The 25,378-nt window shown below is 37.7% G+C and overlaps 1 protein-coding gene across 2 annotated transcripts in view; it reads right to left on the bottom strand.

The window, feature by feature from the left end:
• Nucleotides 1-25,378, bottom strand: part of LOC138738688 (exopolyphosphatase PRUNE1-like) — a 202,997-nt gene that overhangs the window by 71,324 nt on the left and 106,295 nt on the right. Inside the window, exons 6-7 of one of the 2 annotated variants that reach the window (XM_069889508.1) lie at nucleotides 16,672-16,766; nucleotides 12,629-12,818 (exon numbers count right to left, since the gene is read on the bottom strand). In XM_069889508.1, the coding sequence (XP_069745609.1) occupies nucleotides 12,768-12,818; nucleotides 16,672-16,766 (146 nt within the window). In that variant the 3' untranslated portion in view covers nucleotides 12,629-12,767. Of the gene's footprint in view, nucleotides 1-12,628; nucleotides 12,819-16,671; nucleotides 16,767-25,378 lie in introns of those variants that run through there. The other variant, XM_069889426.1, reaches the window with a different exon arrangement.

Genomic DNA, 25,378 nt, shown 5'->3' with positions numbered 1-25,378 from the left:
TTGGTCACGTTCTAAGGTAAAAACCTTTTTTGGTGGATTTACAAATTTTTTAGAATGATATACAGGTAGTTCCATTAAATCCAGATTTATATTTACTGGAAAACAGAAGGAACAAGACCTAAACTAAAATTGTCAATACACCAAGTGAAACTTTCCAAAATCGCATTGGCAGTAGCAAGGAAATGTATTGCAGTGACTTGTAAATCAGATACCTATTCAGATATGGGAAGATGGAACACAGAAATTCAAATTTGTATCCAATTAGAGAAAATTACATATAATTTGAGAAATAAATATCCCATTTTTTTGTGAATCTGGAGCCCGTATATACAAATTTTAGGTTTAAAAGTCTGAACCTTCTTCCTTAAAATGAAAATGGTTAGATAAAATCTGTTAAGTTCCAGTATGTAGTGTGGCAAGGCTTCAGGCAATCCATATTATATTTTTTCTCTTTTCTTTTTTTCTATACTCTATATAATTCTTTATATACATATATACATTCTTGTGAGAGGTTGGGAGAGGGAAGGAAGGGGTGGCATTATAACTGTTATGTAACAAATGAATTTAACTTATTTATTTTATTGTAAAACAGTATATTAATTCTTTCTTTGGCTTGGCTTCGCGGACAAAGATTTATGGAGGGGGTAAAAGTCCACGTCAGCTGCAGGCTCGTTTGTGGCTGACAAGTCCGATGCGGGACAGGCAGACACGGTTGCAGCGGCTGCAGGGGAAAATTGGTTGGTTGGGGTTGGGTGTTGGGTTTTTCCTCCTTTGCCTTTTGTCAGTGAGGTGGGCTCTGCGGTCTTCTTCAAAGGAGGTTGCTGCCCGCCAAACTGTGAGGCGCCAAGATGCACGGTTTGAGGCGATATCAGCCCACTGGCGGTGGTCAATGTGGCAGGCACCAAGAGATTTCTTTAGGCAGTCCTTGTACCTCTTCTTTGGTGCACCTCTGTCACGGTGGCCAGTGGAGAGCTCGCCATATAACACGATCTTGGGAAGGCGATGGTCCTCCATTCTGGAGACGTGACCCACCCAGCGCAGCTGGATCTTCAGCAGCGTGGACTCGATGCTGTCGACCTCTGCCATCCCTAACGTCGAAGTATATTAATTACATGTATGGAAAAAATACTTTTAAATAAAATATTCAAATAAAAAGAAAGTGGTATAGGTGCCACAAGACTCACACCACCAGGTTCAAGAACAGCAGCTATCCCTCCATCATCAGACTCCTCAATGACAAATTCAATCGAGGACTTATTTAAGGACTCATACTTTTGCACTTTAGTTATTTCTTCCTCTCTGTATTGCAGTTTGTTTACATTTCTTTCTTTATTTACATGTGTACATTGAATTTTTTTTACACTACCGATAAGTGGAAACCCTCCATCGCCTGCAGGAAAAGAAATCTCAGGATTGTATGCGATGATATGTATGTACTCTGACAATAAATTTAATCTGAAATAGGAGGAGTGACATTGACAGGCAGTAGAGGCACTCAGGTCAAGGACATCAATGTTTTGGGCCTGATGAAGGGCCCAGGCCCGAAACATTGATCATCTTTTGCTTCCTATGAATGCTGCCTGAACTGCTCAGCCTCTCCAGCAAACTTGTCGAATCAAATTTGTTTTTAAATTCAAATCCTGAAGGAAAACTTGAATCTAGAATGTTTATCATTCAAATCCAAGAATGACAATGTTTCATCAATATTTGTGAAACAACTTTACAGATTGTGCATTTATTTGTACAGTCTTTTTGTTCCTCAATTTTTTTTGCAGGAGCCACAAGGATTTTCCATCACTCATGCCAGGATCATCAAAAAGAACAAAGTAAAGTAAAGAACTGCAATGCAAGTTTCCATTCTTCAGCATTTTCTTCTTTAGGGGATGATGTTCTTTTAACTCCAATCAAATGCTGTACTCTGTCTTTCGCCTCTCCTTTAGCCAGACATGCGATACTCCTTAGATCAGTGGTTTTCAATCTTTTTCTTTCCACTCACATACCACTTTAACTAATCCCTATGCCATCGGTGCTCTGTGATTAATAAGGGATTACTTAAGGTGGTATGTGAGTAGAAAGGGAAAGTTGAGAATCACTGCTCTGGACCTAATTGTTACTAACTATTTTGTTTGAATAAAAAAATGTCATTGGCCCATTTTCTTTGGAGTTATGAAACCGTGCACAGAACAAGTTAATTAGGTACGAGTAAAACAGTGGTTTTCACATTTTTTCTTTCCACCCACATACCACCTTAAGCATTCCCTTATTAATCACAGAGCACCAATGGCATAGGTAATACTTAAAGTGGTATGTAAGTGGAAAGAAAAAGGTTGAGTACCACTGGCTTAGATGGAAGGATGCTGCCCTGCCCGCTCATGTTCATGGCTGAGGGACATTATGTCCTGTTTAAATTTAGAACTCAAATACAAGGTTTCAAATCCTGTGGGACCATTCCTGAATTATTTCCATAACCTCTCAGCATAATATTAATCCCAAATGTCAGGACTTTGCACTTTTATTTCAGGAACAAAGAACCTTTTTTGGGGCAGATGGGATTTAGAGTCACACCTATATGTGAAAAAATTTTCTTTTTGCTGTACTTTTGTATTGTGGATGCACTACATGTGCTTTTATATTTTAAATTATGTGATTTGTCATTGTTATTATGCATTCCATAAATACTTTGTACATGTATGTTTATTTGTGTAAAATCAATAAAAATATTAAAAAAGACATTTTCCTCTTCACTACTTTAGAGATTATCTATTATAATTTTAAATAAGTGTTAGAAATGCTTCATAATGGATCAGAATTTATTGTCAAGAATGTGTCATGAAATTTGTTGTTTTGCAGCAGTATTACATTTTTTAAATAAAACATATTGCAAAAGAAGAGAAAGTGAGGTAGAAATCTGATGGCAGAGGGAAAGAATCTGCTTTTTAGTGTTGGGGGTTTGTCATCAAGTTCCTGTACTTCCTTCCTGATGGTAACAGTGTGACAAGGGCATGACCTGGGTGGCGAGGGTCCTTGAGGATAGTGGCTGGTTTCTTAAGACACTGCTGTAGATGTCCTCGATGAAGGCTGGTGCCCAGGATAAAGTTGGCCAGGTCCACAATTCTGTGGTTTTCTCCTGTCCAGTGCATTGGGATCTCCATTCCAACAATGATGTAACCAGTCAGAATGGTCTCCATGGTACACCTGTAGAAATTTATAAGAGTCTTTGGTGACATACCAAATCTCCTCAAACTTCTCATGAAGTATAGCCACTGACAAGTCTTTGTGATTGCACCGACATGGAGGCGCCAAGATAGATCTTCAGAGATATTGACACCCAGAAATTTGAAGTTCTTAACTCTTTCCACTGCTGACCCCTTAATGTGGACTGGTTCCTGTTCTCCTGATTTCTCCCTCCTGAAGTCTACAATCAGCTCCTTAGTTTTTCTAATGTTGAATGCAAGATTGTTGTTGTGACACCACTCAACTAGCTGATCTGTCTCACTCATGTCTGCTTCCTCATTTCTGTCTGCCAAAGACCAGTGTCAGTGGCAAATTTGTAGATGGTATTTGAATTGTGCCTAGCCATACAGTTATGGGTGTAGAACAAGTAGAGCAGTGGGCTAACCACACATTCTTGAGTGACGCCTGTGTTAATTGTTAGTGAGGAGACTGACTGTGGTCCTCCAAGTCGTCAAGGATCCAGTTGAGAGGGGGACACTGAGGCCCAGGTTTTGGAGCTTGTTGAGGGTATGATGGTGTTAAAAGCTGAGATGTAGATGATGAAATGTAGCCTGACGTATGTGTTGCTGTCCAGGTGATCCAGAGCTGAATGGAGAGCCAGTGAAATTGCATTTGCTGTGGAGTGATTGTGGCAATAAGTGAATTGCATTGAAAGAACATTTGCTAAAATATGTCTTTAGCAATGCTAAGTGCTGGACACAAGGAACACGTGCCAAAAACATCAAGCATCGAAGTAGGTAGAAGGAGGAACTGAAATTTAAGAAAAAAACGAAAACTAATGTGCATAATCAAAATAGGCTTTTTTTTTGTTTCAAGCATCATTTGGAGGTCAATCTAACGCTAGACAGCCAAGTTTTGCCAGTTCAAAGCTATGGCTTACATATTTTCCACTCCCCACCACCCTTAACATAATTTCCTTTCCACAGAATGTTCTGATTGAAGATAATCAAATGCATTCAGGGTGTGTTCATAGATTTAGGCTGGTACCCCAATGAATGAAAAATCTATTAAATTTAAATTGAGACATACAGCACAGTAACAGGACATAGCAGCCCATGAATCCATGCCACCCATTTTACACATCATTAACCTACAACTCCAGTATGCTTTTGAATAGTGGGAGGAAACCAGAGCCCCCAGGGAAAACCAACACGGACAGCGCGAGATTCAAGCCCTGGTTCCAATCGCTGGCGATTTAAAGGCGTTGCGCTAACCACTACGCCAGCCGTGCCTCCCCTAACCACTGCATCAACCGTGCCTTCCCTAACCTCTGTACCAATCTAGAAATGGTTAAATATGCTTAAGAGTTCAAATAATAATTTTAAATTATTGAAACATCTTCATACTTTTATCTTTGTCTATCTCCAAAACAGAGCAATGCAAAATTAAAAACAGATTCTTTAACACAAAATCAAATCAGCAAGATCACATCTCCCAGACCTTTCTGTTCAGTACTACCTTGATTGCAAGAGACTTCTATTTTTTCCATGTACTTTTGTTTTATTTGAGAACAGATTATATTTCAACATTAGCTTGTGCAAGTTTTAGGTCTATTGAACAAATGTTTTATAAATGCTTCTGAAAGATGCACATTCCCCCTGAATTCATCTTTTATTTATAACCACAATATGATAAGGTTTTCTATATGCACATTGTAGTGCATTCAGTTCAAATAAAAGTTTGACTTCAAAATGGACTGGAAAAGACCACCACATGCAGTTTTATCTATGAATGATAAACCTGACCCCTGCCACTTGATCCTCACTGTTTGATGCATTTGGTTAAAGAATGTCATTGCCTTTCCTTACTTCAGAATAGAAGGAGATGATTAAATCTCAGCTGGTGATGCATGCCAAAGAGACCAGAATATTCATTTCTCAGTGGTAAACCAGAAAGATGATTGAGTTTCCATTTTGACTGCATGCCAGGCTTGGAAATTTGATCTAGATATCAGCTACAAAAGGATACAGTTAACAGAAGAGCTCACGGAATAATCAAGTTTGTGCAGTATGCCTCCAGCTAAAACTGTGGACAAATAGAATTCCAAACCATCTAAGATACATTTGGATGCAACCATCATTGAGTACACAGCCTAGATATGTATATTAAAAGCATGAATACAATATCAATAACCCTTTGGGAACATCTTGCATTAAACCAGGTGTATCAGCAATGAACTGAAGAATTGGCAGAGATTACAAATTTCATTAAAGTGATATTTAGGATGCCAGGATCAACTGTCTATCAACTGTCTAGCGTGGGACTGAGCAGATACATGGCAAATGCACTACAATGTGGATAAATGTGAGGTTATCCACTTTGGTAATACAAACCGGAGGGCAGATTACTATTTGAATGGCAATAGATTAAGAGATGGGGAAGTGCAGAGAGACCTAGGGGTACTTGTACACCAGTCTCTGAAGGCGAGCATGCAGGTACAGCAGGCGGTTAAAAAGGCAAATGGTATGTTGGCCTTCATATCAAGAGGGTTTGAGTATAGGAACAAGGATACCTTACTGCAGCTGTACAGGGCCTTGGTGAGACCCCACCTGGAGTATTGTGTGCAGTTTTGGTCACCTTATCTAAGGAAGGATGTTCTTGCAATGGAGGGAGTGCAGAGGCGATTCACCAGGCTGATACCTGGAATGGCAGGAATGACTTATGAGGAAAGATTGCGCAAATTGGGATTGTACTCGCTGGAGTTTAGAAGATTGAGAGGGGATGTCATAGAGACATATAAAATTCTGGCAGGACTGGACAGAATGGATGCAGATGGGATGTTTCCAATGATGGGAAAATCCAGAACCCGGGGCCATGGTTTGAGGATAATAGGCAAACCATTTAGGACCGAGATGAGGAGGAATTTCTTTACCCAGAGGGTGGTGAATCTGTGGAATTCATTGCCACAGAGGGCAGTAGAGGCAGGTTCATTAAATATATTTAAGAGGGAATTAGATGTATTTCTTCAGTATAAGGGTATTAAAGGTTATGGAGAGAAGGCGGGGAAGGGGGACTGAACTTTAAGATCAGCCATGATCTCGTTGAATGGCGGAGCAGGCTCGAAGGGTCGAATGACCTACTCCTGCTCCTATCTTCTATGTTTCTATGAAAACGTGGCTATCCAGAAAACCCCAATATTGACACATTAGCAAACCACTTAATCTTGATTCCTTGCCAGATACTCAAGAGAATGATTCATATCATTGATTTTCATAATCCTGAACTCTAAATGTATAACTCTAGTCTTTTACAAAGACAAAACCAAATTTAAATGACATCTGCCCTTTACCTACTCCTGCACTAAATTTTCCTAAACTTTCTCCTTGCCCAGTGGTCTCTGCACCTACCAATCTCAACCAATCCTTCACCTTCATTTATCCTATTACTATTTGCACCACCCAACCCCCCATCCACCCTTTATTTAATGCTTGTTCGCTCTGTTTCATTCTTTAGTCTGAAAAAGCAGTTATGATCCAAAAGAGACTACCTATTTCTCTCCATAGATGCTGCTTAACCTAAAAGTTTCTCTGTTTTCTCAAGATACAGCATCTTAAGCTCTCATATTTCTCCATTTATCACTCCCCAACCCTTTCTGCAAATCATAACTTGTTTTCTCTTATTTTTAGTTTTGACAAAGGGTCTTCAACCTACAATGTTATCTTTGTCTCTTTTCACAGATGCTGTCTAACCTGCTGATCGTTTCCAGTGTTTCTTGTTTTTACTTCAGCCTTGTTATATAATTTATTACATTTTAAATCAAAGATCCACAGCATGGAAATAGGCCCTTCGGCTCAATGCAAGCCAAGGTCTTCCCATTTACTGGCATTCAGCCTAGATCTATCTGAATATTTGTTATCCATGTAACTGTCCAATCAGCCCTTCTCAACAAGGGCCACAAATTGAAATCATTAATAAGCCCAAGATGTATAGAGGGCATGGAAACTGAATGGATTAGACATGTTTTGGGGAAGGAAAGAACTTGAGGATGTTTAAATGATTCACTTTCAATTGTCACAAAGAATAAATTTTATAAAATCACATTCCCTTCAAGAGCGTCTACTCCAGTAGCTGAGTAAAGAAAATTACAAATATTTCCAGATGTTGCCTCTGCATACCAAGATGAGTTGTCTATCTAAAAGAAATTGTCTTCATAATTTTGTTTTGTTAAACTCTGAGAAATAATGGTTTCATTCCTTTCCACAATAAGCATGGAGAAAAACACATTGATGCAAAGGTGGACATATTATTTCTGGAAAATAAATCTTCGCAATTTCCTGTCTTACACCATCAAAATATGCCTTACCCCATTTTATGATCTTAACGTCTTTTTTTTTTAATGTCTTTAACACATTTTAGATGTGTGGAAAAGGAGAAAAATAAATATAAGAAAAATAAAATGATGCAGGAACTCAGCAAGTAAATTGGCATATGCAGAGAGAAACAGATCATAGACCAATGGTTCGCAAACACTCACATACCATCTTAAATAATCCTTCACTAACCACAGAGCACTGATGCCATAGGTACTTTGTAGTTAGTAATGGATTACTTAAGGTGTTAAAAAAAGTTTGAGAACAACTGTAATAGACATTTCAGATCAAAACTATGCTGCATGACCAATTTGTACCTGCAATGTCTTGTTTTTTCTTGAGATTCCAGCATCTGCAGTTCCTTGCTTCTCCATTAAATAAATGTCAAGGACTTAGTGGACTTGCTGTGTATGCATTTATCTGAAATTGTTGCCATATATATTCCTTCTTAATTATTTATACGATTTTAGATTTTATATGTAAAATAAATAATTAATTAGGAAGAGAATTAAACTCCCAAACTGCAATTTCCAATGACAGAGTGATACAAAACAACGTGATGCGAATATCCTCATGTTTCAGATGTCTAATTTAAATCTTTTGTTCAACAATTTAAGTTATGTAAAGATTAATATATTGGTTCAAAGCCATTATGTACAATATGGAAAATAGATTCAAAGAAAATTCCGTGACTAGCTTTTAGGGGTTAATGCGTAACTGACAAAATGTAAAGAAATAAAATCCTGCTGATACAACATCTGTATAACAACAGGCATGAAATAAATTATTGCAAAAAAAAGACATCAAATCCCAGTGAAAGTATTAAGTCATCACTCTTGACAGTATGAGATAAATACAACTTCCATAACTTTTAGATAGGCAAACGCATTAGTCTCACAGTGTATGGAACGCCCACAGCAGCTTATAAGCTAATGTCATGTCATTTAGCTGTCTGAAGTTCAATTCAAAGGAAACAAATAACCTACTGTTAATAATACAAGCACAAAACAAAGATGAGCATAACTTCCAATTTTATGTTACCTGACATTATTTTTTCCACAATGATTATTTTAAACTTCAGAAAGCAGAGACCCAACATGTATTTTTTTAAAATAATCCACTGCGACATTTTAAATACATTTTTATTGGGACCCTATCTAATACAAATTAAGCATGCAGTGAACAAGATGCTAGGACCTCCATATGGTAAAATTCTTAAAAGTGGGAAATGGTTATTTATTAAACCCAAGTGAGTTGCAAAATAAACACTTGTTAACATAATGAAATATTCCTCTCCAACAACATTTTATGTTCCCTATATAAATGAAATAAAGAATCTTGTGTTTATTATTAAATAATAATTAAATGTTAGCAATTAATATATGCTATAGAATACCATTTTAACAATTGAGTGGATTTTTTTCTACCCAATAGATTGAGAGTAATATTTAAATGTTTAAGTAGAAGCAGAATACATTTTAATGCATCATTCCAAAGTTAGAATATCTAACTTCAAGATCTAAATAAATATCCTGTATTATTACTTTAAGACAGAAAGTACACTTATTTATAAATAACCTTAAACAGCAAAGTAAAATTCAGCACTGCATATGCCATAAAAGTGAAAGTGAAGAAATGATGAATAGCTTCATCATTATTTCAAGGTTTTCTTAATATTGAGTATTAAATTATCAATTGCTCACAAGAACTGCAATACCATTGCACATTAACGGTAATTAAATTGACAGAACACTTGACTTTGAAGTATCTTAATAATTTCCCTTTCATCACAAAATAATTATTTTTCATCATGTCAGATACTATGTCAGAATTAGCCTCACACTGCCATAGTACACTCAAGATTAATTGGAACTGATTGATTTAGCATACAATATGTATTCAGCAAAGGGGAACGTAATATCTGCTAACATTTATTTCCAACCACAATTAAAAAGCCATAAATAAATATATACATAATGTAAATGACATCCATGAAACAAATTCATTTCAAACCATTTAAGCCCATTAGTAGCACACTATGTGGCTTTAAGATTTGGGTTGCAAAAGGACCCCTTGGTGATTTATTTAATATTAATCTCTAATGGCCTCCCCTCGGCTATGCAGCAGGCCACCAAAAGTCCAGAGTATACTAAAATGAGTGATTTGGTTCTCTAAAATACTGGGACAACAGATTCTTGGCAAGTTGTATTAGAGACTGGTGACACCTATTTGTAAATTTCTATGACTTAGAGAATGACTTGCTAGAAATAAACTATCTTTGTTTACCTGTTTTTGGCTGTGTTATAACAGTAAATATAGAACATATTGATTGATGTGAACATAGAAAAAGAACAAATTAAATTTCAGATAATTCTAATAATTTTTGAATCATTAATGGATTCTTATTTCAAAAGCATTGAGTGAATTAAATGTTTTGTCTGGTGATTTAATTATCACTGATTTGAAACAAAATGAGAGTTGGTCTATTATAACTCCATCCACTAACTAGAGAAAAATGATCAAATACAGCATAATACAATTTGTTGGAATGATGCAGGAGGGATCTTGACTCACCAGAGAGAGGGAATCACAGGGGGCATTCTGAAGTGAGGGACCAAATCAAGAAGATTCAGCGCAACTTACATTTTAAAATTCAAATTTTGCCTTTTTTTTGAGGCCTTATTGATGATTATTAGGCAAGAAACAAAAATCCATCTCCAATAATGGCCATAAAACACATACTAAGTACAATAATTTTATGCCACATCATTATTCAACATATCATCAATAAAACACAAAATTTCAGAAATAAATTGAGATAGTGCAGCCAAAAGAACAAAGCTTTGAGATTTTAAGTGGATAGGAAATTGATCAATCTGGTTATTTTCTCCAAACTAAACAGCATAACTTTTGACAATTTCACTAACAAATCAAGTGATTGGGAGTTTTGTATAAATATATCTGATCCTAATGAGTTCACATTGCAAAAGAATCAATAGATGATAAAGATCTGCAATGAATTTGAATTTTGATTGAGAAAACATGAGAGCCTATAAAATTTTAAAGAGCATAACTGGATCTTCTATCCAAAATCCTTGGGGCCAGACACTTTTCAGAATGTTGTTTTGGATAATAGAATAATAGTAATGGCTGAACTTTTAAGTAATTGTGCTGTTTCCAATACGCACAAAACAAAAAGACACACTCCAACAAGAAGGGTCTCTGAACCAGGAAGGGCGGGAGGTGCGGTGGGAAGATAAAATCACTAGCATACTTTTTATTAAGTAAAACTTCAAACATGAACTGGTGCAAACTAAGTTAAACACCTGAAAATACACTGTACAAGCAGATACCATCTCATCAATTTCATCAATATAACGTTCAGTGGCATCATAATCACCTGAAACTTTAACACCACAGATTTTCAGATATTTTACACCATGACATTTCTTAAATTTCTGCAGCCAACCTTGTAAATATTCACACTCACCTTCAAGATTCAGTTCTTCATGGAATTTTCCAACTTGTTTCACGACAATCAAACCAGTCAGAGCATAAACGGTTAATTGACGAACCCACTCAATCAGCACACCGTCAATATTTGCGATTTTTGTCCTATGCAATGTTTTCCTATTTTCAATAGTCCTTGGTCAAAAATATATCTTTCTGCTTCTTTAAGATATATATGGTGGTAGTTCCCACACCATAATCTTCAGTAAGACGCCACACAGATACTCTATGATCAGCTTCTGCAATAACTTCTCACTGTTATCCAAAGGAGACTCTGCAGTTCTTTGACATTTTCACACTCTTCAAAGTCCGTGAGCTGCAGAGGCGTCTGATGTTGAGCCATCTACAACAAGTTGGGCTTCTATATACGGCAAATCTGAGACGTTGGACTGTTTTTTTCAGATGGCACTTATAAAATATAGATTCCCTAGGGTTCCACTAATTACCGATGCAGAATGACATGGGATATTCAAGCGTAAGTTGAGTATGGGTCGCGACAGGTCATGTTTGGCGAGCTTTAGCAAAAAAAAGTTTGGTTTTCAGATAAAAGATTAAGCACCTGTAGTTGAATAAAGAAATTATATTGCCATGGGATGTCAGTAATCCAAATGTGACATAGATAACCAGAATGGCACACAATACTGCAAGTGTGATCTCACTAACATCTTGTATAGTTGATGAAAAACTGAGCACATTATGAAATGTGGTTAAAAACCTCACTTGGTGTGATGTTGAGCACTGGTGAGATCTCACTTGGAGTATTCTGAGCAGTTTTGGGCTCCTAATTTAAGAAAGGATGTGCTGAAGTTGAAGAGGGTTCAGAGGAGGTTCACTAGGATGATTCCTGGAATGAATGGGTTATCATATGAGAAACAATTGACAGCTCTTGGCCAGTATTCATTGGAATTTAGGAGAATGGGGGGGGAGGGAGAAGAACTTATTGAAACATTATGAATGTTGAAAGGCATGAACAGAGTAGATATAGAAAGGTTGATTCCCATGGAGGGAGAGTCTAGGGCAAGAGAGCACATCAGGATTGAATGACATCTGACTAAAATAGAGATGTGGAGGGTGGTAAACCTGTGATATTTGTTCCCAGATACAATTGTGGAGGCCAAGTCATTGGGTGTACTTAAGGCCGAGATTTATAGATTCTTGATTAGCCAGGGCAAAGATTATAGGGAGAAGGCCAGGAAATGGGATTGAGGGGGGAAATGGATCAACTCGTGATTAAATGGCAGGCAGACAAAGGCTAAATAGCCCATTTCTGCTCGTATGTTTTGTGGTCTAACTTTTTTGAATCTTGAAACAGTAGACAAACTCTCATGCCAAGTCTCAATATCCTGAGTTCAAACAGAAGTGTTTGCAAATTATGTATTCATTGCATATAACACTGCTTTCTCTCATTATTTAAAATAAGTAACAATGTTTAATTTCATTCCAAATTAAAAAAAGTGTTAGTCAAATCACAAAATGCAACTACAGTAAGATACCAATTATTCAGCACTCAATCAACCGGCAAAAATGTTGAGGAAATAAATAAATAAATACATACATTTTAAAGTTAATAGCTTGAAATTAAAGTTTAAAGTTTAAACTTGTAAACAAAGGTTCTGTGAAACAACACACAACCCTTTCGTGAAGAAGGGAGCAAACATTCAGCCAGCGAAGCACCCCAGTCATTCCCCGCCTGAAGTTTGAATAAAGTTTCCATCAAGCTTGCACAGTGCCACTCATCACTGGGGCAACTCTCCCAATCCCTGCCTAGAGAGAAAATTTATTTTTATTAGTATCTTATTAAGTATGTTGGTAAGGCTTTATCTGTAAATTTAGGGGAGGAGAGGGAGGTTAATTATGACACCAGCACAGTTAGCATAGCAGCTACCACAACACTGTTACAACGCCAGTGATTGGGGTTTGAATTTAAATTTTGTAAGTTACAGGTAACTTACAAAAGTAAATTTTACATAATTAAATACTACAAAACTGATTTAAAAAAAAAACATTTTGCACTGCCTTTTGTCTTTTAAATGGTGTATTCTTAATGCAGGTGCCTTAGGCATTGGTAGAGCAAGTCTCAGTAAACCGGAATATTCACAAATCCGACACCTGCAATTCCTATAGGTGCTGGAAAATGGGGATTTTACTGTATTTCAGTTTCACCTGTTATTACATGATGAGCTTAATGTTAACCCAACACAGATCCAAAATAAAACTGAGGCAGCTTTCATTAGCGAATCTCCAATTTTAAGTATATTGTTCGGTCACAAGGACCAGAACCCTTTCACCATTCTGATTAAAGTCCATCAGAATGCTTACCATAAATAGAACAAGACAAAGGTAACCACAAATGTAGACACAACATTTTTTTTCCATCTCAGTTCAAATACAAGATTGATAAAAAGTTTACTATTTAATGTATGGAAACCGAGAGAAGCCAAATTCATCAGCTTAATTTCAAAAATGGTGTAGAGCTCCAAGAAGAAGATTTGCAATAATTCATATCGAATTTGAAGAAAAATTATAAATATTACAGTTAGATATTTACAATTTGGAGCTACACAAAAAAACCCTGAAATTCGTTACAATTATATTTATAGTAGAACCCATTCTTTCCAGAATTCACTGAAAGTTTCTTCAAAGTCTGCAAAATAGTTCTTACCTCAAGTAAATAGTGTGGAAGTTAAACTTGTTAGTATTATCCACACAGTTAGAATCCTGAGTGCAATGTTCAATAACTAACTTCAACAAAGGATAAATCTACACACTGTACATTTATTAGTGCCGTTGTAAGGTAGATTGCTTAATTTTGTGAACAATGGAAGGAAAAAATCATTCCTCTGTAAAATGAGAATAAGCAACAGGAGGCGCTGACCTGGCAGCGTTTTGAGCATGTTCCATCATTCAATAATAAATCTTGTCCTCAACGACACTTTACTATTCTTTCCTCTAAATTCTTGAGCCATTTGTTGCTCAAAAATCTTTCAATGACTGCGTTCACAACTGAAGAGGATCGAGAATTCACAACTCTCTACAGGCGGTGGGGGGGGGGGGGGGGGGGGGGCGGAGTGGGGTGAAATCTCCTCTACATATTAGAAGGATGGTTACCTTATTTTGAAACTGATCCCAGACTCCAGGTGCACCCAATTGTGGATGAGCTCTAAAAATGCACACAAAAATGGTGCAAGGAAAGATCATGTTGGGAGTTCAACAAGAAAATCTCAATACATCAAAGTGCTAGAGAAATGCAAGAGGTCACACAGCATTCATTTGTGGCGAAGATGTGTCACCGATGTTTCGGGCTCAATCCCTTCAAAGTATCAGCAAAGAGCATGCAGGCGCCTGAATGAAATGGTGGATTGAGGAGCACAGGCAAGAGGTCATAGGGGAAGGGCAGAAGATAAAAAAGCTGGGAAGTGATGACTCTCTGAATGGAATGGGAAGCGAGCACACCACTGTGCACAAGGGACACACACACTAGTTTGCCTCATGCAAACCAGAGAAGTCAATGCTAATGCCATCTGGTTGGAGAGTACCAGACAGAGAACTAGGGGTTGTTCATCACATTTGTTGCTGGCCTCAGTATGGCTGTGCATGACATATTGGCATAGGCGTAAGGTGTAGAATTGAAATGGTTGGCTACTAGGTGGTCTCCGCTATTACAACAGAGTTTTATCTGACAGATTACACACTGAGCCACATGTGATTAACGTTATCAAAAATAAAAGAACTGGAAGGAGATATAGGACATTTCTTCACATTGAAATGGAGATAAGACAATAAAATACAGACTGTTAATATGCTGGAAAATATTAACAAGACACAAGATGATTTAAAATCTGGGATTATGCCACCGGACATATAGCAAATGTAACAATTCGGAAAGGTAGAAAGAAAGTATATAGAATAAGAAGATAAATTATAAGATTAATGGAGAAATATGGAAATATAGAAGGAAATCTGTGTTATTATGTGTGTAAATAAGAATGATGTTTCCCAGCATGCAATGCGCATGGTTGACAGAAACCGGAAGTGGTATATTACTGGAGTTATGGGCATTGACGCTCAAGGAAAATGAAGTTGGTTAAATGTTAAACCCACATAAAGACATTCTTCTTGAAAGAACAAACATAATAAAATACTCAGATACATTTGAATATTAAATTGGCAAGATATTAGTTAAATGCAAAAAGATTATTCTGGAAAATAAATTCTATAAACTAGAATGTAGTTCAATATGTAACCTGTCCATTGCAATATCAGGTACCATCATGTGGCCAACCATTTCAATTACTCGCCAATATATCTGCCTATGGCCTCATGCATGACAAACTGAGGCCAACTGCAAATTTGATGGACAACATCTAATATTCTGTCTGGGCACATTCCAACCACATAGTATAGAACTATTACAAATGGAATTGATGGAATAAAATAAAGGATTCACAGAACTGATACAATAGTCATTGGAAAGGAAAAAACAGAATTTCACACTTTGTGCCCATAAAGGAACAGTCATGATTGTTTAATTTCATGCAAGACAATGGAGGAATCAAATACAAATACAAGATCAAAAAGCCCAAATGAAGGGTATAATTGAGTACTACTTATAAGTGTTTAGGAATAACTTAGCAAGGGAAGTTTTTTTAAATATAATTGACCAAAGTCAAACGGTGTAAAACTGAACGGTTGGATGGAGCTATTTTTGGGGTTTTTTTAGGATTTAATTTTCAGTTCTCGTTCCAAAAAAATTAATACAATGCTATTAAATTAATGTTGAATGAGAATACCAGACAAAGTGAACTTTTTTTTTATGAGTTATCTAATGCTGCAGTGAAAATTTCTGGATCTCAAAATGGTGGGGAAGGTTTTTTCATTCACTAAATTATATCCTCAAAAGTCTGAAATACAGGTAGTTTTGCAAATCGTCTCTAATAACTTTCAACTTGAAAATTTAAAATGTCCCCTTTTTGAAGAAGAATTGTCATCAGTGAAACAAACAGCCACACATAAATGAAATCCAATTGAATAGATGAACACACTGCCAATAAAATACAGATGAACTGATGCAAACCACAATATGAAAATAAATGTCGCAACAATAAATGACTTGGAGAGACTCAAAAGGCAATACACAGCAGCAATAAAAAAGCTTTTTTTCTATAGCACTATGCCTAATTGACCTTTAATATTCAATGAAGAACACCAAAGTTAAAATCCACTGATCTCATTGCTGATATGCAAACTTTAAATGCATTCTGTTCCTAACAGCGAAGTCAAGCATTGATCCAGAGAACTCAAGCATCCTGACCAATTCTATATTAAGGAATCCCTATGAGCCATCACAAAATGACATCGCTCTCTGAATGAAGACAGTAACATTTCATTTGTGATGTACTAATACATAAATCACACTACATGAAGAAAGTTATTAATATGCATTATGTAAATCAGTCTGCAATTAAGCATGTATGTTCGTAAAGAAGTGGTAACATCACTCAAACTGCACTGGCGGTGTTGTTTGCAATATCAAAAGTAAACATCATTCTGATGGAATGGACCACCCTGTGCATTACTATTGTTGAGTTGTATCCAATTTCCTCAGAAATTCACTCACCTCAAGCGTCATGTACACAGTACTAATAGCTAGTTTTGCGTCTCCTTCCAACAGCTCTTTCAGATCTTTCAGCAAAATCTGTTCAGTACTTAAACCTATAACAAAGGCAAAGATAAAAATGCTTTAATATTTTCCTAATGGCCTGTGAGCAATCCGATGCATTGCTTTTGGCTACAAGGCTTCACAGTAGCAAGCATTCCAATTGTTTCAAAACTGTATCACTTGTAATTAACAAAGTTGTCCAAATGTCACCTGAAATTCATTAGTAGAAGTAAAAAAATGCCAAACAAGCAAAAGCAATATGACATTTTTCTGGGGAATATCATAAAGCTGTTAGCCCTTTCTGCATAAATGGAGCAAGTACAGGATCAATGCACATGAAGTATACACAGAAAATCCTGCCTGTTCTGCTATACATTTCCAACATCAGCAGCTCTTTGAATTTCATTTCCATGCATTCATTCTCCTATCTGCAGTTCTCAAAATTTACTGCCATTACTTGGTACAGTTTGTTTCAACACGATTTGATTTCCAAGGGTATCAAGTTGGAGAGCTTCAGTCTTTCAACGTTCCCTCAAGTGAAGCTGGAGCAATCAGCCCTCAGACTAACTGCTAGGTTCACCAATACCACTAATTTCACATGAAATTACAGATGGAGAGTAAGTATAGAAAATACTTGTTTGTGTTTGGTTTAAAGCTTCTAATTATATAAAATTGTTTTCAACTTTAAAAAAAAACATTTTATTTAATTGTTTGCATCATTAGAGGGAAAAAAATGAATTAAACATTAATCAAATATCCATTAGCAATGATACAAAAAAATGTTTTATATTGTTCTCCACATTCCCCCTCCCACCCAAAAGGAAAAGAAAAGACACATCTACCATTTAATATACAATAATATTAGCATATGCAAACATTAATTTGTGGCGGCACGCCATCAGGCAGGCGAACCGGCCCCGCTTGTAACACACTCTGCGGGGCAGCCGGACAAAATGGCGCCGTCGGGGGTTTCACCTTTAACCTCGGCACCGGGCTCAGAAGCCTGCGCTTGGGGACCCACATGATGCCCTAGCAACGTCAGCGTCCCCAGCACGGTTCTCAGCCAGGTCCGGGCTGGGAGTATAAGCCTGGAATAAATCAGTTCTGCTCACTGAGCTCAACCCATCTGGTTGTGTGTTATTTCAGTTAGCAGTGTAGCTGCTGCTATAATTGGTGACCCCGATAGGTTCAAATGCCTTTGAGCCCAACATGAGCGACCCTTTGGTCAGTGCTATAGCTGTCAAGCTCCCTGACTTCTGGGAGTAGGAGCCGGAGACCTGGTTGAGCCACGCAAAGGCTCAGTTTCACCTCTGCCAGATTTCCTCAGGCACGACCAGATTCTACCATGTGGTCACCGCCCTGGACCAGGCCACCACCAAACGTATGCTGCACCTCGTTCAACACCCACCCGCGGAAGATAAATATGGGACCATCAAACGGGTGCTCACCGGCTCCCTCGGACTATCCAGGCGCCAGCGTGCCGCTCAGATGCTGCACCTTGACGCCTTGGGGGACAGGTCTCCAATTGAGCAAATGGACGAGATGCTCACACTCATGGGCGATCACACCAACTGCCCACTTTTTGAGCACATCTTTCTCGACCATCTGCCTGAGGACATCCAGCCGCTACTGAGTGTTGTTTGATTCTCCAATCTGCATGGATCCATCCCTGCATCAACAGACCAGCTCACACCAGATGAGCCCCTGCTCCTTGACATCCTCTCAGAGTCTTCCCCCCTCAGTCATCTTCCATGCTACTGCAATAGCTCCTCACTTTGCAGATTCTGTTGATTAGTTCTTAAAAGAACAAAACTTGATCTTAGCCAAAAGACTCCACTTTCTACTGCACTCAAATTAAATTGGCCCTCCATGTCCAGATCTAATGGGTTCAGGCATGGGGATGGCAATCTTTGCTACAAGCAACAAATTTTGACTCATTGTGTCTACAAACAATCTAGGATTCTTCATTCAAAATGGTGCTAAACTTTCATTCTATTAATTAGTTCAGATCTAAATCAAGGCACTATATTAATATCATCTTCAAAAAAATTAGGTTATTTTTAATGCATATAAATGCACAGTACTCATTGAAAATATGAAGGTGGGGTGGCACGATTGGTGTAGCGGTGAGCGCAACGCCTTTACAGCACCAGCGATCGGGACAGGACTGGATTTCGAATCCCACACTGTCTGTATGTTCTCCCCATGTCTGCTCTGGTTTCCTCCCACCATTCAAAACGTACTGGGATTGTAGGTTAAATGGGGGTAAAATGGGACACACAGACTTGTGGTCCAAAATGGCTTGTTACCAGGCTGTATGTCTAAATTTAAATATATGCCTCCTATTTCCCCTTCCCAAGGACAGAGAATGCACATTTATTACTTAAATTTGAGGGGAAAAAAATTGATCATAGGAAATAAGACTTTAAAAAATGCAGCATGGACTGGATACATGGTTCCAAAAGGAATCGCTAGAAGGATACCGCAGATATGCAGGACGAACAGAATACCTCTTGCAAACATTCGTTCAAACACAATAGGCAAGATCGCTTCCCCCAGCATCCGCACCCCCCCACCTCCCAAATAAAAAGTTTTATAATAAGAATGAATAAACTTTTTATAATATGGTGAAACTATGCAACTGGTCATGTGCTCACATTTGGTAGACTAAGTCAAAAGTCTAAATATATAACAAATGAATGGATTTAATTTAAGTTGTTTGCAACTGATTTTACTCAGAAATCATTTGTACTTTGATCTCATCAAATAATGCAGATCCTTGTGGAAGGTCCAGTTGAAAACTTCCCCATGAAACTGAATCAAGGAAATACAATTAACACCTTCAATAGGACACTTGCAAGGAAGCTGGCCTGCACAACACAATTTAGCATAATTTGTTGAGGATAGAGGGGGAGGAGACACCACATTCCACAGAGCAATTTGTCACATATAGTTAACCCTAGTGACAGCAGAGGTCACAATTGTTCCTTTCTGCTGCGAGTTATTCTTTTATTTATCATTTCCTGAACAAATAGAAATGGGAAGAACAGGCTGCCCTAACAGTGAAGGAAAACAGCCAAGAGGGAAAATGTCTCAGGTGTTACCAACTTTCTTAAACTTTGGTTCGCAACCAACTCTTCAGCCACAGCAACCATTTTATTTTTGCCTACCCTTTCGAAGCCCCTTAGAACATTGAACAGACATCTTCAGCTAATTTTAAATCTGCTGGAGGAAGAAAAAGTGTTTTTTCTTGATTAAAATTCAAAAACATTCAGAAGGTCAGAATTAACAGTTCAAGTCAGAGAGTTAACATCTCACGTCATTTGGCACCTCCCGAACACTACCATGAGCTTCAAATTTTCTGTTTTTATTTCAGATTTACAGTGCCTGTATTTTTGTGATTTTCTACATGCCTTATGTTACTACTCTATATTCTTAGTACCATTCTGGTAAAAGCCTTCTTTTCTTCATGGGTCAACATCATCATCACAGATCAGGTTTCCCTCCCTCCCCCCCTTCCAGCATTGTTTACAAACAAAACAGAAAATTCTGGCCAAACTATTACGGTAAGGGATCAAAAATAGCATCAGCATCTAACTTTTTTTTGTTTTTGATCTGGAAAAACTAATTTTTTTTTCTTCATTAAACAGAATCAAGAAGTTTATGAATGCTCTAACTTTAAAGCCCTCATACAGTCTAAAGGGGTTTTTAAGCACAAAAGCCATGTTATTGCCTGCTCAAGTTTAAAAAAAAGGCAGAGGTCAGAAAAGGCAGATTACGTGGTCCTTTTATACAAGGAGATTCCTGATCCATCTTCCAAAGGTGAAGGAGGCAATGCTTGTAATGTTTTTACTCTATTGACCTGCTGAGTTTCTCTAGAATTGTGTGTTTTTACTTTAAAATTCGCACTTGGGTCATGGGCTGATGACATCATTGTGACATCATCAGCCCTCCCCCTTTGCAGCAGCTTTCCGTGGTAACCCTTTTACACAGGAGGTGGAGTAACCTCGTTCTACCTCTGACACTACCACCCTTAGCGGAGGTAACTTGGACCTCATTAGACCAGCCAATCAATCTGTGGACCTGGGCAGAGGAAACTTGTCTTTACAAATCACTAATTTTCAATATAAAAGGGCCTTAAAAGTATTGTGGACATGATAAAACCATCAAGTTTAACCATATCCACTTCACAATTGTTTGTTTAAATGAAGTCCTTGCACAAAATATCCATTCTTTTTCATATCCATCAAACTACTTCCTCCACCCACATCGACCTACAAAGGTACATAGAAACATTTAGCTCCTGGGACAGATTCCACCATTCAAGGAGCTGGCTCTATTAACCATCTTTTCCTTAAGGCTCACAATACCTTTTCGGAATACAAATGTATCAATTTTTAATTTAAAAGCAACAATTTATTGAACATCAATTGTGATTTGCAAAAACACTCCAAATTTCCAAAGAAAGATCATACCTGAAACATTCAATCTGTTACTCTGTTCAGTTGTGGCCTGACCACTCAATACCCTTAAGATTGTCTGAATTCTGAATTTCTGTTGCATAGAATGGTTTTAACTCCATTCTTGAACTGTCTGGTTTTGATGTTTATGCTGTCAAACTTCCAAATCAATATAATTAATGAGACTAAGAGAAACTACTCTCAACATTGAAAAAAATATCAACTAAATTATCCCTTTATCAACAGCATTTGTTATGCAGTTTAAGTACAGTACAGAATGTATCACAACCTGTTATTGTGACAGGAGCTCATGCTGATACCACAGAAGGTATCTCAATCATGCCTTTTCACTTGGGCCTGGAAAATTTGTATACAACCATCTCTCATAATTTACTAAAATTAAAATTAAAATTATTTTCCTTCTTTGCATTCCAAGTGCCATCTCCAAACCACACAGACTGTGGTGAACTGCTGAATTCCTGATTACCTGACTCCACCCTGACCTGTGACTATACCTGTGGCCCCTTCGTCTTTTGGCCTTGTATAAAACCTCTAACATCCTGACCCTTCCCCAGAAAGCCTGGGTCACAGCAAAGGATGAGATCCTTGCCCATTGTGACCCTGACCCTTCCCCAGAAAGCCTGGGTCACAGCAAAGGATGAGATCCTTGCCCATTGTGACCCTGACCCTTCCCCAGAAAGCCTGGATCACAGCAAAGGATGAGATCCTTGCCCATTGTGAATAAAAGCCTGTAGATCAGTGACTCAGTCTCAGCCTCCCGAATTATTCACTGTGCAACACATATGCCCTCCCCTACTTCACCGAAGAAAATATTTAAGGTGCCTGGAGTAGATTTTAAATTTGATTAATTGTTTACAAGAGTCTGAACCACACGCTGTTCTGAAGGTTTAACTCACATTTGGAAAAGAATGGGCTTATTAGGAATAATCAGCAAGGCTTTGTATAGTGTCGGTCACAGCTTACCAACTTGATTGAGTTTTTTTTAAATGACAACAAATGATTGATGAGATAGGGCAGTGGACATTGGTAAAATATTTAACAAGTCCTTCATGATCAGCTGATCAACAGGATTAGGACACATGGGATCCAATGTGACTTGCTACATTGGATTGAAAACTGGTTTGGACACAGAAAACAAAACTGTAGTGGTGGAAGAGCATTTCCCTGATTGGAGCTCTGACTCGTGGCACTCTAAAGGATACAGCAGCAATAGGTTAACTGGAAATATGAGTAGAGAATCAATAGATGGAGCTTAATTCAATACTTGAGGTGTTGAATTTAACGTCCTAAGGTGCAAAGGTAAAGTATACAGTAAATAGTAGGACCTTTCAATAATAATGATGTGGACAATGTTCAGAGCTCCCTGAAAATGTCAAAATAAGTAGATAGGGTAGTAAAGGAGATGTTCAGAATACTTGTCTTCAGTGATCAGGACATTGAGTATAAAAGCTGAGAAATAATGCTGCAGTTCTCCTGAGGCTATGTGGGTGGAGCTGAGGAACAGGAAAAATGGGATGAAAAATGGAAGATGGAATACAACGCAGTCAAGTGTGAGGTGTTGCATTTTGGAAGGACAAACCAAGAAATGACATAAAGAGTAAATGGTAGGGCACTGAGGAGTGTGGTAGAACAGAGAGATCTGGAAATACAGTTACATAATTCCCTGAAAGTGACACCACAGGTACTTTTTGGCATATTGGCTTTCATAAATCAAAGTATTAAGTAGAGGAGCTGGAATGTTATCTTAAAGTTGTATAAGACATTGGTGAGGCCAAATTTGAAGCATTGGGTGTAGTTGAAGTCACCTAACTATAGGAAAGATATCAATATGATAGAAAGAGTGCAGACTGTTTACTTGGGTGATGCCTGGGCTTGACCAATTGAGTTAAAGGGAAAGATTAAACAGGATAGGACTTTATTCCCTGAAGCGTAGAAGAATGAGGGGAGATTTGATAGAGGTATTTAAAATTATGAGGGGGATAGGGTAGGCTTTTCTACTGAGGGTAGGTGAGGTACAAACCAGAGGACATGGGTTAAGAGTGAAAGGGGAAAAGTTTAGGGAGAACACAAGGGGGAACTTCACACAGAGAGGGGTGGAGTGTGGAATGAGCTGTTAGCTGAAGTGGTGAATGCAGGCTAAATTTTGATATTTAAAAAGAATTTGGACAGATACATGGATGGGAGAGGTATGGAGGACTATGGACTGGATGCAGGTCAGTGGGGCTCTCTGTTCCCTCGAAGCAATGTGCGTGTGTGTGAGCACAACGTTTTGCAATCAGCGCACAACATTTTGCAACTAGCGCACAAAGGGTTAGTTACCTAAAATAATGTAGTAATTAATCATAAATGTATTAAATTAAAACATGCTAATACAGTTTTATTATGATGAGAGATAGGCTGTGCCAAAATTATCTTCAAATAATTTCAAGTTTACATTTGCACAAGCATTCATTATGCACGTACTTTTGTCACGGAAAAAAAAAATTACACAGTATAAGATTTTTGAGTACACTGAATAAAAATTAGAGGGAACATTGGTGGGGTGAGGTTCAGCACAGACTGGAAGAGCCAACGGGGCCTGTTTCTGTGATGTAATGTTCCATGGAGAGTTTAAGTATCAACCAGCCTAATTTGCATCTTTTCGCAGATTCCAGAATGGAAAGAGGAATAGTCTGATCATTTTGGGTTACGAAGCTGATGAGGGGATTAATACTGGACCCCTAGCTGTATCAGTAACTTGAAAGATGGATTAAACTGTAACACGTGTTTGGTAATAAGTCAGTCCAAATGGCAAAAAGGATACAGAGTGGCTTCAATTTAATTGACTGGGCAAGGATATAGCAGCAGAACATAAAGGAAGCAAAATGTCGTCATTTAATTTAAAGCAGGAGAGTATTTTTAATAATAAGAGATCAAAATATATTGGTGTTCAGAGGAAACTGTCATAGATTATTAACATGCAGGTACAAAAAAACTTTACAAGCTTGACAAGACAGAGGCATAGTTTTATATTCCCCTGCTGGAACATCTCGCACCAGCACTCACAGACTCAAAAAAAATTGGCCAATCTTTCAATACCGAATTGTGCAGAAATTTCTTCATTAGTGGATAGCAAAATTTTGCAGTTCTCTCTCCAAGGGTGTTGTGTGGAATATTCAATAATAAAAGTATTAGAGTGTCAAGGCTTAGCTGTGTTCTTATGAATGGCAGAACAGGTAAAACAGTACAAATGCCATACGAGCTTTAATTTCTTGTCTGCTGAAGGTGAATGGACAAGTCAGTTCGGCCACCATTTCACTAACCATAATAACAGGATTTTTAAATTTCTTGTATTCTCATGTACTTCAGACACTACTTCCAGGACTGCGATAATCATGGGCCATGATTATGGGCCGTGAAACAATATTTATTTTAATACAAATAAAAATCAAAAGTTTTAATTCACAGTTGTTCTACTATTTTCAGCTGTTATTTCAGTTTTCAGCATCTGCATTTTTATATTTTATATGTTGATTTATCTTGTATATAAACCACTAAATGCAATTTAATAAGTAAAACAATAAGATTCATGCATGTTGTCTGATCAGATCATTTTCCCCACTCTATTTCACTCCATGTTCAACTTTGCATTTTTCCATTCTTCCTTACGCTTCCCAATTCCTCTCCCTACTAACTCATCTCTCTTTAAATATTTCTATTTCTCTGTATCCCCATTTTGTTTCAGATAATTCAGATTTTGCTGAATTAAATAGCTGTACACTTGCCTGATAGAAACAGGCTGTAGCCATCAAAATGGGGCGACAGAGTATCAGAACAGTTAGTGCTGCTGCCACGGACCTTCTGACACTTGTGTTTAATTCTGACTTTGCTTGCTGTGTGTGGAATTTATACACTCACCCTCTGATAGTCTTTCTTCCAGCTGCTCCAGTTTCCACCCAAATCCTAAAGAAATGCTGCAAGATTAATGGCTTCTGTAAAATTTCCCTCAAAATTGGGGGTAGGGAGAGCTTATAAGAGAATAGGTGAAATTGGGATGATGGGAATTTTAAGCAGAATGGGCTCATTGATTCCTCCAACATCATATGAAAACATACGAGTATCTCTTGACAAGCATCAACGATTGTACTTTACGGGCTGATCACTTATAACCTTACTCATGATTTCTTGGATTGACAACAAATTCA

This window comes from Narcine bancroftii, chromosome 1 (assembly GCF_036971445.1).
Source record: "Narcine bancroftii isolate sNarBan1 chromosome 1, sNarBan1.hap1, whole genome shotgun sequence".
NCBI classification, from domain to species: domain Eukaryota; kingdom Metazoa; phylum Chordata; class Chondrichthyes; order Torpediniformes; family Narcinidae; genus Narcine; species Narcine bancroftii.
The sequence above is the reverse complement of the archived record's forward strand: the minus strand, read 5'-3'. Positions and strand labels throughout refer to the sequence as shown.